At 35.1% G+C, this 13,993-nt stretch overlaps 1 protein-coding gene across 2 annotated transcripts in view; it reads left to right on the top strand.

Moving 5' to 3' along the window:
- LOC145726390 (kelch-like protein 17) overlaps window positions 1-13,993 on the top strand; it is a 45,165-nt gene that overhangs the window by 9,758 nt on the left and 21,414 nt on the right. The window contains exons 7-12 of one of the 2 annotated variants that reach the window (XM_081975436.1): window positions 4,190-4,269; window positions 5,632-5,808; window positions 5,869-5,914; window positions 5,970-6,073; window positions 6,133-6,211; window positions 6,282-7,187. The exons of the other annotated variant lie outside the window; for it this stretch is intronic. Coding sequence (XP_081831562.1) covers window positions 4,190-4,269; window positions 5,632-5,808; window positions 5,869-5,914; window positions 5,970-6,073; window positions 6,133-6,211; window positions 6,282-6,495 — 700 coding nt within the window. The 3' untranslated portion in view covers window positions 6,496-7,187. Of the gene's footprint in view, window positions 1-4,189; window positions 4,270-5,631; window positions 5,809-5,868; window positions 5,915-5,969; window positions 6,074-6,132; window positions 6,212-6,281; window positions 7,188-13,993 lie in introns of those variants that run through there. 2 annotated transcript variants of the gene reach the window in all.

The following is a 13,993-nucleotide window of genomic DNA, read 5'->3' as shown; positions in this document are numbered from 1 at the left end:
CTCAATGCCAACTTGCCAGTACCCACTCTTCACATCTAAAGTGGAAAACCAACAGGATCCTGCCAAAGTCGTCAGTGTGTCGTCGATACGGGGAAGTGGATAGCTGTCCTTTTTGGTCACGTCATTCAGTTTTCGGTAATCTACACAAAATCTGCTTGATCCATCTTTCTTAGTGACCAGAACAACAGGTGATGACCAAGGGCTGCAGGATTCCTCTATAACTCCGTCATCAAGCATTCTGTCCACTAATTCCTGCACTTCCTGTTGTTTGGCTATTGGTAGTCTCCTAGGTGGTTGTCGAATCGGTTGTGCATTGCCGGTGTTAATTCGGTGTTTTACAATGGTAGTTTTTCCCATATTGTTCGGTGTTCCAAATACGCTAGCATGGTCCAAAATCAGTTTCCGAGCCTTCTTCAGTTGCGGTGTTGACAGATGTTTCCAGGTAACAATATGTATAAAATTTACAAAAGTTGCGGAGAACCAAATTATTGAAGGAATTTAAATCAAAATAAAAGAAAACAAAATCGAAGTTGAATTTAAAACAAATGAAAAAAAGAAAGTTAAATTTGAAATTAAAAAAACAGGAAAAGTTTTCCCAGTGCCAAACTGTCTCTAACTGCCCTTACCAGTTCTTAAAGACGATGTTTGGGTCCTGGAACCTCCAGTATCCTCTCCCCAGTAGTCAGTAGTGGCCACCGCTGATTTCCAGGTAGGAAATGGGGTCCAGAGACTGGTGACAGGTACCTAAGACAGAAAACAGCAGAACACCAGAGAAAACGAACAAACAGCTTCAACACTTGTACCGGCAACCAAAAAGGTGACTAGAGGTAATGACAAGTGTTGAAGTTGTTTAAAACAAACTAATATAAACTAAAAAAAAACAAAAAAACTAAGTCAAGTAAGGAATTGTGGTGGTTCAACTCTGACCTTCTGAAACTCTGTGGCCGCTGGTCGGCTTTGCCAACACGTGGGTTGGTCCGGAAAACTCTGGACGGAGCAGTCCCGCTTAGGTTTATTCAATCCCCGATTGAAAAGTTCTTTGGTCGGGGAAACCCTTAGATCTCTGGTCAGAAAACCTTCAGATCTCTGGTCAGGAAGCCCCTAGATCTCCGGTCGGAAAAGTCTTTGAGTCTCCGGTTGGAAAGTCTTTGAATCTCCTGTTGGAAAGTCTTTGAATCTCCGGTCGGAAAGTCTTTGAATCCCCGGTTGGAAAGTCTTTGAATCTCCGGTTGGAAAAGTCGTTGAATCTCCGGTTGGAAAAGTCGTTGAATCTCCGGTTGGAAAGTCTTTGGATCTCCGTTTGGGCCAAACACAATACTGTGTTGGAAAATTGGGCCGATACAAAATAATTCAAAAGAACCAACAATAAAACCAATTTACCTGTAATTCGGCCAGATGATCACGGATTAAAAATTTACACAAAAGTCACACACGCGCCACACCGCTCAGAAAAAAGGTCAGATGTCGGCAGTTCGGGTGCTGTAGTGGTAAAGAGACCGATATCACAAAGTGGGGGTGATTAAATAGGCCACATGACACCCGACACAAAGAAACACGACCACAAACCGACGCTTTCCCGACAAAAATCGAAACTAATCACGTGACTACGGCACCTGATAACTTATCAGGTCACGCACCCACATTAACAACAAAATGGAGGATTTAAGCAATCGGAATCGGTCTACTAGTGTAACTAGGCCCATGGACATTAAAAACACAAACCAAACGAGTTACGGGCGAAAACTCTATTTCGTACGTAACAACATAGAAGAATAAAATCTGATGTTAAGTTTCAAGCGCTAAGACTCATGATTTCACTAAAATGAATCAGAAAACTCTGAAAATTTAAATGGACTGGTATTGTAAAAATACCAACGTAATTGCCTGTCCTCGACGAAAAATTTTGCTATTTAATTTTTTTTCGATATCTTCTTATAAAGGGGTCCAAAGTTTGCTGATCATAAAGACTTCTTTTTGGTGCATTTTGCCACCAGCAGGGGGACGCGCTCTAAAATTCGAGTTAACTCAGGGTCAGGCGTTTTCCTTTATACAGGATGTTACAAATTCGATGCATTACCATTGCTATCTCAGAAACTATAGTTGATAAAGCTTTAGTTAAATGGAGGCAGTACTTTATTGCTAAATAAGTTGGTAAAAAAAAATTTCGCATTGGTTGCATTATTTATTAAATCAACTTGTTTGATGACAACAGCACAGCAAATACAGGGTTAACCACCCAAACTATTCATTAAAAGTATATTAGGATCCAATATTAATAGAAATTTTAAATTTTCGAATTAAATGAAATTTGATGAGTGCTATCTTTTAAAAACATTTTCATTTTTCTGTCACTTTCGGTTCGACCGGAAATGATGCAAAATGCTTATTTCAATTGGAACAATCTCTGTATATTATTGTATTTCTGAATAGTCCTATCGATTTCAAAAATTTTTGAAAATGGTTTGCATGTTTTTATCTTAACTTTTTGAGATCTATCATTTGGAAATATTTTTAATTTTAACATGTGTCAATTATATCAGTAAGAAAATTGATTTTTTTTAAGGTAAGTGTAAACATTATTGACTAAGGGTCGGTACTTTCAACTCCGAATAAATTTATTCTTAGGATAATTTTTATAGAAATGACGGAATTGACCAATAGCAGCGTCTGATTTCACGGTTTCCATAGATATTATCCTTAGAATAAAGTTATTCTGAACTGAAAGTACTGTTCCTAAATAAGATTATTATACATGGTGGTCCATTTTTAAGTGTCCATAATCCACCATTCGATAGCTCATCAAACAATAAGTTGTCATGCATTGTGTCATTTCCTTGAAAAATGCTTTTTAAGGAAGATACATCCCCTTCAAAGCTTAGTTAAAAAAATTCGGTTTTTTTGGTATAACTGTCAGACAAAGGAACAAGTACTTACGAAATTAATACTCATTATGTTATGTTAATGGCGTTTGTCAAAATTGTTCAGTGGCGAGATACTGTCATAATCATTTTTTCATCGGATTTTCTATAACGAATATATTTAAATCAAAAAACAACAACTGTATATTTGATTTCTCAATTAAGAATACACTTTTAATCATCTTTGCAAAGAAAGGCTTTCATTTTGATAATTTTGATGCAGTAATGATTGCAGCGTTCGGCTTCGCCTCAAGTTGCAATTTTCATGTGCAAGCGGCAAATATGTACTTTCCGCTCTTAATATAGAATATACTATTACCGCACTAGAGCGGAAAAGTGCTACTTCTGCCATAAAAAATCGTAGGAAAAGTATATTACATGCTCAGGTAGAAAGTGTTTGATTTTTGTCGAGAAATTAGGTAATTTAACTTTATTTCGAGACAGAAATTAAACTTTCCACCGTGGTTTGTATACTATTTTATTTTCAACCATTTATCAAAATCTCATCGAACTTTTAATAAATCATTCAGGTGAAATATTGATTGCTAATCGTCTCTAACAATAAGGTAGTATAGATGTACGAGTAGTTATGGCTTCAACCATAATAAACGACAGGTGATTTGTTTACAATCTTGACAACGTCATTATTGTGCTATTTTGTCTTTAATATTTTGAGCTGAAACCTTTCTTAAAATGCTTTTAACATGGAGGTTTCTGAAGACGCAGATGTTACTCATCACCACCTGAGCTGCGAGCTGTTGCAGAGGTGGCGGCAGAGTCTCTTAACTATAAAAAGTAAGCCCAGATATGACAAAACGCATATTGACATTCACCCGGGTGGAAAGTAAAAGCAGGTAATTTTTATCTTTCCACCTGGTTTACACATAATAAATAACGTTATTACATACCTGGTTGAAAATAAAATAACTAATTATATGTCAACGTGAAGTAGTAGTCCATTTTTCTCAAAGTGGAGGTGTATGTGTAAAAGTGATGGGAAAGGCTCTATGATCAGCCGTTTTCGAGATATTTCATTTCCTTCAAAGAAAATTTTGGATCACTTCTACTACTTTGCAAGATTGTTCATCGACGACAGGCAACGTTCATCGTATTTTTGTTTTTTCCAGCATTTTCTCGTGGCCTCATTTATTAAACATTTTTTTCCCAAAGTGCTACTATGTATGTACCTACATATGTTATAGTTTCCGACAAAACATCTGCTTGTACTACTTATTGGAACACCCTGTATTTTATTAAAATACAATATTCAGGTATGATGGAGCATCAGAATTAGCTACAGCTGAATGTTATAATCCATTGACAAACACTTGGACTTCGATAACTTCAATGGGTAAGTTTAGTTTTAATTATTATTTACATTGATAAGAACAAAAAGTGGGAAATATTCATGTCAGGTATAATTCAAAACATGCAACATTTTCGAAGACGGTTTTAAAATGCCAATACATAATAATGTATTCAATATGATCTGTATAAAAAAAAATAAGTCGAAAAAAGGAAAACCAGGAATATTTTTTTAGTTTGACATTTTTGTTAGGCCCTCTAGAGGTCGTCTTTTACGAAGGTTGACTTTCTATTTCTGAAGACCATTCGTTAAACGGTTTTTCCTACTCGGGTGCGATAAAGTCCACTTTTTCGCACCCAAATGAGTGCCGAAAAGTGCACTAGGAGTATCTTTCCACACTGGTGCGGTAAAGGTACTTTTTCGCCCCTTTAACTGCAGCCAGTCTCGTGCGGGAATAGTACCACTTTCCGCACTTGTTAGGTAAATAACTATTCCAGATATAGCTGACGTCTTTTTTTGCAACTCAACTCACTCTTTCTAACTTTGTATCATTTTTAAACCAAACATATTGTATACCGTGTTCATTGATTAGATTCAGTGTGTGATTGTAGGCTCTGGTGGATATAGTTATTATTCTAACAAGTGTAGAAAGTGCATGAGACTTGCCCGCACGCTCACGACGAGCGTAGTGGCTTTAGTCGAGTCAGGTGCGGGAAAGAGCTGCATTCTGTTTGGAAAAGCACATATTTGCACTCTCAAACGAGTGAAGAAAAATAAACTTTACCTAAAACTTCAATTATATTTTTTATGTTTTGCCTATACATTATGAATAAATAATACCTTCGAAACGTTGTAGGATATAGTGTTGATAACAGCCTGAGGGCATTATAAGCGGGCGTTATCATAACGCCCTGAAACCTTTTTTAATACTAGCAATGGCATTTTTATTCCTCCATGCAATAAAACTTCGTATTCCCTATGCTAGGATGGTCTTGACTTTTTAGGTGATAAACCTTCATTAGTTTTGCTGCCTTTTCTTATATATTTTCTAAAATTTCGTCCAGTATTTGCCATTTTCACTAACTGACAGAACTATCAAAGTTACATCATTCAGGTAAAATAAACACTAAACCACTTACCGGTAACGGTATACCTTAGTTTCCAATGCCAGAAATAGTAAATAATTGCTGAATTAGGTGAAACATAAAACATTGTATGCACTACAGGCGTTAGGGAGAGTATAATGTCCGAAAAATGACCGAAACCTTCAGGATATTATGTTCTCTCTAACGACCTTGGTACATAAATAGGTATTTAGGCATCTATTTTATTATTCTACCAAAAAATAATCCAAATATCTGCTTAAGTGATCAAAATTAACACCAAATCCATTAAAATTACTTCTAGGAACCAAACGCTCCGGTTTGGGTACTTGTTCCTTTGACGGCTTAATTTACGCTTGCGGAGGGTACGATGGTGTTTCCGGTCTCAGTTCAATGGAAAGTTTTGATTCATTGACTGGGATTTGGAACAGTTGTCCTGATATGAACACTCAAAGGACTTATTGCAAAATTGCAGTTCTCGGTAAACTCGTTTTCCTAACATTTCCATTTTTTTAGATATTTTATAACAGAATCCTTACAGATAGTTCTCTCTATGCTATTGGTGGGGGTAACAAAGTGGGTGAAAGGTTTGTTTATTTTTCTAAATATTTAGTATTGTTAATTAAAATGTGTTTAATGTAGATATGACCCTCGAGAAGGTAAATGGGATTCAGTGCCTTCAATGTCAACTTCAAGGATTAGGTGTGGAGTAGCGGCTTTAGATGGCAATCTGTACTGTATAGGAGGTAATTTTCAGTATGCATTAAGATTACCTTTACTATAGCATAATATTTAACGGACTCAGGATGTGCCAGAGATGATGGGGAACGATTGAACCTACGGATGATGAGTTGGGAACCTGTTACGCCAATGCACAGCGCAAGGTACTTACTACATGCACAACTAAATTGCACACTTATTTTAACTTAACCTAATTATATTTCTTTCTATAAGGTACTGGCATGAATTAGTATCATTGAATGGTCGGTTATTGGCTGTTGGAGGTTTTAATAACCGTGGTGAGTGCCTAAATTCGGTGGAAGAGTTTGATATTAAAACCAACAAATGGACATTAGCCACATGTATGCTTTCCGCAAAAGGTAGCTTAGGAGGAGCAGTATTGGATTTCGTTAATTTAGAGCACTTCTTGGGACAAACTAGTACCTAGTTAATGCGAACAATGTGATAGGTACACGGCGTTAATTATTTTAACAGATTATTAGGCTAGTTGCTATATTACAAAACCAAAGCTTTAATTTTGCAAAAGAAAAACGAAGCAGTGTGTTCCCGTAATATCGTCTTTCGGTAGGTTAATAGAGTCCTCTAGTGGAAACAATACAATCTCTGGATTTACATTTTGAATACTGTAGACTGTAGATTCTAAGCTGTTCTCAGTTCTAAATCGAGTACCTATTGTCATATAGTAGCTTTATTTATTACAAACCATCTGTAAAATCATCAATCACATAATTATAATGATATTTATGTTTCACCTATACATTATGAACAAATAATACCTTGGATACGATGTAGATTATAACAACCTGCGGGCATTATAATAACGCCCGCTTATAACGCTTCAAAACCTTTTTTAATTGGCTTTTGCTGCATTTTCTTTTATATTTAAGGCCGAAACTTGTCACTATGTTCTCTCTAACGCCCTTTAGTACATAAATAGCTATAATATCGACTGATAATTATAATGCACTATCGCACATCTGTTTCTCAATATTTTACTTATTAGTTCTTTAGACTAGTGTCAGTTAGGTTATATCTTGATATACTGTTTTATAATTAATATTAATAATAATAATCCATTTATATCCGCAATTTAACATACAAAAATGTAACTGTCGAAAACGTCAAATAATAAAAAAAACAATTTAAAAATTTTAAATTATGTCTGTCAATCCCTAAAAACTGAAAACCCGCGTTCTAAAAAAATTCCTCCGAAGAAGCAGCACTTTTGTAGTAGAAACTTTTTTAATCTAAATTAAAAAACATGAACTGTTGGAGAGCTTTTAATGGTACTTTTGAGGTTATTATTAAACCTGCAGGCATTAAAAACCATATTCTATTGATAAACTGCGGTGCGGTGCAATCCAGGTACCAGCCGATCCTTATATTTAGTGTCATGATTATGCGATACTCGAGACGCCTCAAAAAGAGGTTTATTCTTAAAAACATAGACGCAGATTTCAAAAATAGATATGCTCGCCAGAGGTAATATTTTCAGTCGAACAAACGACTCTCTACATGATTGACGAAGACCCGTGACACCTGCGAACTCAATCCCCAATTTAAAATACCATAACGCAGATGACAATAAAAGTTGGCGTAATATTGGCGTTTCAAATTAAGATCGGAGCGCCATTTGAACTAAAATCGGGCAGCCCGTTTCTAACCTAACAATGTAAATAATATGATACTATCACTTCATATTTGCTAAATTCCTAACCGAAATCAATGTAAACAAACGGGGAAATGACAGCTGGAATGCCCGAAACGGTTTTCAAAACTGATCACCAGAGGGAATATCTCTTATCTTGAAACGCCAATAGAGTCAGAAACACATCATGACTGAAATGATTTGACATAAATTTTAGTGCGTAACAATTTTTGCGTAATTTATTACAAACAGCCCCATTATGATCGTACCAGAGTAAACAGGAGTCAAAAGTTAATCCCAGCATCTTCGATGTCCTAGAAGAAGTTAGTTATAGCACTATCAGAATCCTCAAACATAGTCGCTCTCTCCGACAAAGCTCTGTAATTGGAGAAATAAAGAAAGTGGGGCTTTGCTTATATTGAGATTTGATTGATTCTTATCGGACCACAACAAAATCTTATTATAAACCAATTCGGTTTTTGCAATAGCGCCTTTAGAGCTCGCATCTAAAATAAGGATATTTGTGTCGTCAGCATATGCCGTAACAAAAACATTCCCAGCGACCCCATTAATAAAACTAAATTATTAATTTACTAAATTATCAATTACTGATCCCTGTGGCACAGACTTTTAGTTAAAATGGAATATTTGCTTTTCTGGGCATTCACTGAAACGTGTTGTTTTCTATCTTGGAGGTAAGACTGAATCAAATTGAACCCAATTGTACCTCGAAAGCCGTATCTACACAATTTGGCAGGCAAAATACGATGATTTATCACATCAAAAGCACGAGAAAAATCCACTAAAAGAACAATAGCGGACATCCTGCTGTCCAAGGCGTTTGGCTTTGACTCAAGTTTTGAAATCAGCTGTCAAAAGTGACGTTCATTTATTTCTTGTTTCTATGACAACACTTGAATGTTTTTTTTTTCTTTATTTTATTTTTAATAATTTTTTACCGTTAATTTATAAATTAGTTCTTTAGTCGTTAGTTATTTAAATGTGTGTGAAAATACTGAAAAACTAATTTGTTATTCGGTCTATATCTGTTACTCATTGCAAGTTCATATTTCAGTTATTTGTAGGAATAACTATAGACATACTTATAATGTAGTAAATGTTTAAAAAGAGACATTTTTTAAAAGTTATATTCAATTATGAGTTCCATTTAAAATACGTAAGTTATGTCAATTATTGAGAAAACGGAAGGCAGTAGCAAAAAAATAAGCACGCCACTGGAATCACATATAAAAAGTGATTTAAGAATGTGTTTGTTGCACTTCGATATTTTAATAAACAAAAGAGTTTTAAAAAAAGACGAAATTCGAAAAACGCCCTCTAGCTCCGCAAACTGCCAAGATATCGAAATACGGTTTTTGCCTTTAATCTTTTTTCAAAAATCGAGCTCTATACATGCATACTAGTTTTTTTCCTATCTAGCCAAGAAATGGGGTTTTCCTCTCGAAACACACTAAATCCGGACACCCTGTACAGTGTGTGCAGGATAAGCAGCGCCACTATGGGGATCTGGAAAACGGTTAGAATTACAGATTTGGTTAAATGGAAGAAAAGTTGCGTAATCATGGTCTTATGGCCGATTGCACCAACGAATATCATTTCAGTTGCCATTTGCATGTGACAGTTCAGATTGCAAAATGTCACACTCAAAACAAGACTTAACTAAGTCAGCTTAAAAATACGATGGTGCAAATAGTCCTTAATAAAATGACATGTAGAAAACATCGGCTTTTTTTCGGTTTTTGAGATATTTTGCAAAAACTGAATTTTGTAATTTTACGTTTTATTTTTTGTGACCTTAATATTGGACCTAGACCAAAACTTATGACACTTCTCCGCAGGAACTTTTAAAGCTCTTTTAAGTGGCATTATCAGTTTTTTATTCCGACGTTTCCTCTTTGCGGAACCATCCTCAACTTTATTTTATTAAATACGGTCCTGCTGTTTTTATGTTAGATTTTGAAAGCCCTTTTTATTCCGAATTCAATAACGTATGAAACTTATTATTTTTTATTTCAATTTTTCTTAATTTTGGGATCGGATAAAACTGTTATTAATAATAATCATCCAAATAATCTGAAAAATTTATTGGCAAAGGCAATTTTTAATTAAAAATAAAATAAAAAATAATTTTCAAATCCGTAGTAATATAGGACGTTTCTTTATTAAAATAAAAAACGGAGTAAAACGCATTTAAAAAACTATAAAGTGTCATACATCATTGAATTCGGAATAAAAAGGCCTTTCAGAATCTGATATTAGAAAACAATGACCGCATTTAAAAAAATGAGGTTGATGATGGTACCGCAAAGACAGAAATAAATTTTTTGTTCAAACGGACGTGAAGTACTCACTTCACGTACAGTGCCGTGCGGCCGTAAAATGCACTTTTACGGTCCGTTAAAAATGTGCAGATCACACACAGGAGAAAAACGGACAAACACACTTTTTCTGCTTTACCAAACGTGACCTGGGCCCATAACCTGTTTTGGTTTATTTGTAAGATGGGTTGGAACCTTTCAAGAATAATCACTTGTTACATGAACATTATTTAATGGTAATAAAATTAATGTAAAAGCTGGACTACCACTTCATTAACATCTAACGTGATTGTCCTTTCATTTCATCAAAGCGGGAATCAAATCTAACCTACCTGACACATGACGTGTTACAAAAGACAGTAAAACTAAATATGACATTTTACAAAAACAAAAACAGATCTTGACATAACACCTTTCCAGTTTAAACCAGTTTAAAGTCTTCAAGAAGGTGATTATGACTTAATGGTTCAATTTTGTTAATGGATCCAACAAAATCGAGACCTCCACATTTACATTTTATTTAGCGATGAAGCTCAGTTTACCCGCGATGGAATTAACAATTATCACAATGAACATCTTTCGTTCGATGAAAATCCTCAAGCCACGTTTGAACGAAACTTTCAACATCGTTTCAGTATTAACGTGTGGTGTGGAATGCACAATGACCAATTGTTTGGTCCTTTTGTATTGGATGGACGTCTTACTGGATATGGAGATTTACGGTTTTTGGAGGACCATTTAACGAACATGTTGGATGATGTTCCGCTAATTGTTCGACACCGAATGTACTTTCAGCTTGATGGAGCACCGCCTCATTTTAGTCGCAGGATGCGTAATTTCTTAGATAATCGTTTTCGTGATCGTTGGATTGGCCGAGGAGAACCTCATGCTTGGCCACCGAGATCACCAGACTTAAATCCACTGGATTATTGCCTTTGGGGGTGGATGAAATCACTAGTATACGAAACAAGAGTAGAGACCGTGGAAGGACTCCGCAATCGAATTTTCAATTCTGCAAATATTATTAGAAACAATCCCCAAGCAATTCAGCGTACCACTCGACAGATTAACAAGCGTGCTGCAGCTTGTATTGAAGTTGGTGGAGGTATTTTCGAAAATATTCCAAATTAGTTTAGTTTTGTTGTTTAGACCACAATTATTTGTTTGTATTAGTTTTAAAATGACAAACAGTCCCAAAAAACCTAAGGACCGAATATTTCAGCAACGGTTAAGAATCGGATTAAACAATATGCGTTAATTTATCTTATTTTAACCTCCTGAACGCATTCCTAAAGTATTTCCCTTTCCTCCCGAAACCTTGTATAAGTAACTTTCCTTTATTTTTCGTAAAAAAAACGATCTACGTAAAATTAAAACTAGAATGACAAACAAAATTTTATAATAAATTAGGTTTGATATAATTCTGCTATTCACAATATACATTTAGAGAAAATACCTCGAAATATTTACGAAAAATGCGAGTAGAAAAGTATATTTTAGTGACTGAAGTGTGTACATCATTGTATAAAAATTACTAAATGTTAAGGGGACGAAGCTAGCTAAGCCGTTAGAAAAATCACAAAGTTAAGGAAATAACACAATGTTGAGTTTACTAAATAGAAAGTTAAGGCATGATTTACAATAGTGACGTGGTAATGGAAAGAATTCAGAGATTCAACTTACCTGTTATAATAAAAATTCAAATATACAAATTATGCTCACAAAATATGTACATGTACTTACAATTGTGACCTAAATAAATTTATACAATTTCTTTACCCCGGTTAGAAAACGCGAAAAAAAAGTCCTCATTAAGGCAGATTAAGTGTTTCACAAAGGTACCACAAAATTTATCAAATCACATCTATACCTTTTTAGTAACTTAACAGGGACATTGAAAAACTAGGCCCTAAACTTACGTTGAAAATAAATAATAATAAGTCACAAATTGCATATATCACTACAGATTACTGGACTGTATGAGCGATGAAACCTTTCGTTGTTTTTTGAGTCCATTTAATGTCTGGTCACGTGGCTATTTGACTGCAAAAGAAAAAAAAAATTAACATTCAGATTACAAATACGTTTTTAATATTATCGCATAATATACTGGGGGTTTCTTTGAACAAATGCATTTCTAAATATATCAAAACGTTATTTAAAACTTAATACTAATTAAACCTTCATTTCTTATTCCCGGTGTTTGAATTGATGTCAACATATTCCTTCATCACTCGTTTTTAGTGTTTCTTTATCCTGTAAACATAATCAGTTCAACAAAAGTTAAGGTAATACCTATTTATTTTGAAATGATTTAATATTATTATTCAACAATAAAATAAAACACATCACTACTTGACGGCTTCCTAAATTAAGCCATTAAAAGCCCATACCAGCTAAAAGTAATAACAAATAGTATACTTGTAATTAATTGTTGAAGTCATTAAACAAACATTTTCAAAGTTTTAAATTATGTCTGCGTCTTTTTCCCGTCTAGAACCAGAAAGTCACACCAACAGGCTTACACCACAGCTGGTTTGAGACCTGAAAAATAGTTGTTTGTATACCTAGGCCGTGAAATGGTATTTTTTCGGTCGAAAAAAAGTTTGGCGTCCGAGGCCGTCTTACGGCCGAGGACAACAATATTGAGGACGAAAAAATTTATTCACGGCCGAGGTGTACAGAACATTTTTTGTTCAAACGATATTTAGTTAGAAACTCCTAATTTTTGATAAATAAAATGAGAAGGGTCTAGCAATCACGGTGACGTTTATTGTTATGTTTGCTGGTTATGCATTGTTGATGTGACGTTAAATAATAAACTGACTCTTCTCAGAAATATTTTCCATTTTTTTAAAAAACGCGAAAATGAAATTGGTAGACGAAGATTGCTGTACTGATATGGATGGGTGTACTGCTGTAATTGGTGCACACAGTGGTCACATAGAGAAGTCATAACCAGCAACTATAAGCGTAGCCGGCGACATGGTGATTGTGACTTTACTTTTTCCCTGTATTTTTTTTTTCGGCCGTTGGTATTGACAACGGCCGTAAAAGTGCATTTAACGGCCGCTAAACAGTACGTGAAGTGAGTACTTCGCGTCCGTTTGAACAAAACTGAAGTTTTTTCTACAAACATTCAATAATGATGCATTTTTCGGTTCCAAATCTCAACGAAAAGTTATCCTTTACTGAGGAGTTTACTTTATCGTATGATTGAAACGTCATTCTCAGAGCATAAAAGTCATGGTTTGCGCGCTTAATACATAAATAACTATAAAATCTTAAAATCCATTATGGATTACGACTTATTATATATATATATATATATATATGTAACAAAACTTAATACGGACCTGCCTTTTAAATATCTGCAACACTAAAGTACAACCCTGTACTGACCGACACCCGACAGCGCCCGCCGGCCGGCAAACGAATTAATATAAGTTTTTTAGTAAGGTTAAGTGTGACTAGCATGTGAGTTAAGCTTGGGAGAATAAAGTTTTCCAATTTTAAAAGTGATTTACTCATTTTTACTACTTAAAACTCTTCTTCCCTAGCATCACGGGATTTACAGAAAATTCCCGTCTACAATTGGCGCCCAACTTGCGGCTACGGATCGCGTAAAGTGTGTTGTAATACAGACACTGGAAGTTCAGTTCTGCCTGTTGCATCATCACCATCACCCATCACCAAAATCCAGAAACTTTAGTGAACTTTTGTGGGGTGTTCGTGCCGAAACGTGCCTGAAATCCTTTTTACCGATACAGGTAACATTATTCTGTAAAACAGACACTGGAAAATTCAGTACTGTTTCTATAAATCATCACACTTTTTCAACTTCAAATTGCTGTTTCATTCGCGTTCGCGGTTTTGTTGGAGACTGTGCCGAACTGAGTAAGTGCAGGCTTCAACTCGTTTCGTTTTACATTGGATTA

The sequence above is a fragment of the Ips typographus genome, linkage group LG3, assembly GCF_016097725.1.
Source record: "Ips typographus isolate SLU linkage group LG3, UJ_Ityp_2.0, whole genome shotgun sequence".
Classification (NCBI taxonomy): domain Eukaryota; kingdom Metazoa; phylum Arthropoda; class Insecta; order Coleoptera; family Curculionidae; genus Ips; species Ips typographus.
The sequence above is the reverse complement of the archived record's forward strand: the minus strand, read 5'-3'. Positions and strand labels throughout refer to the sequence as shown.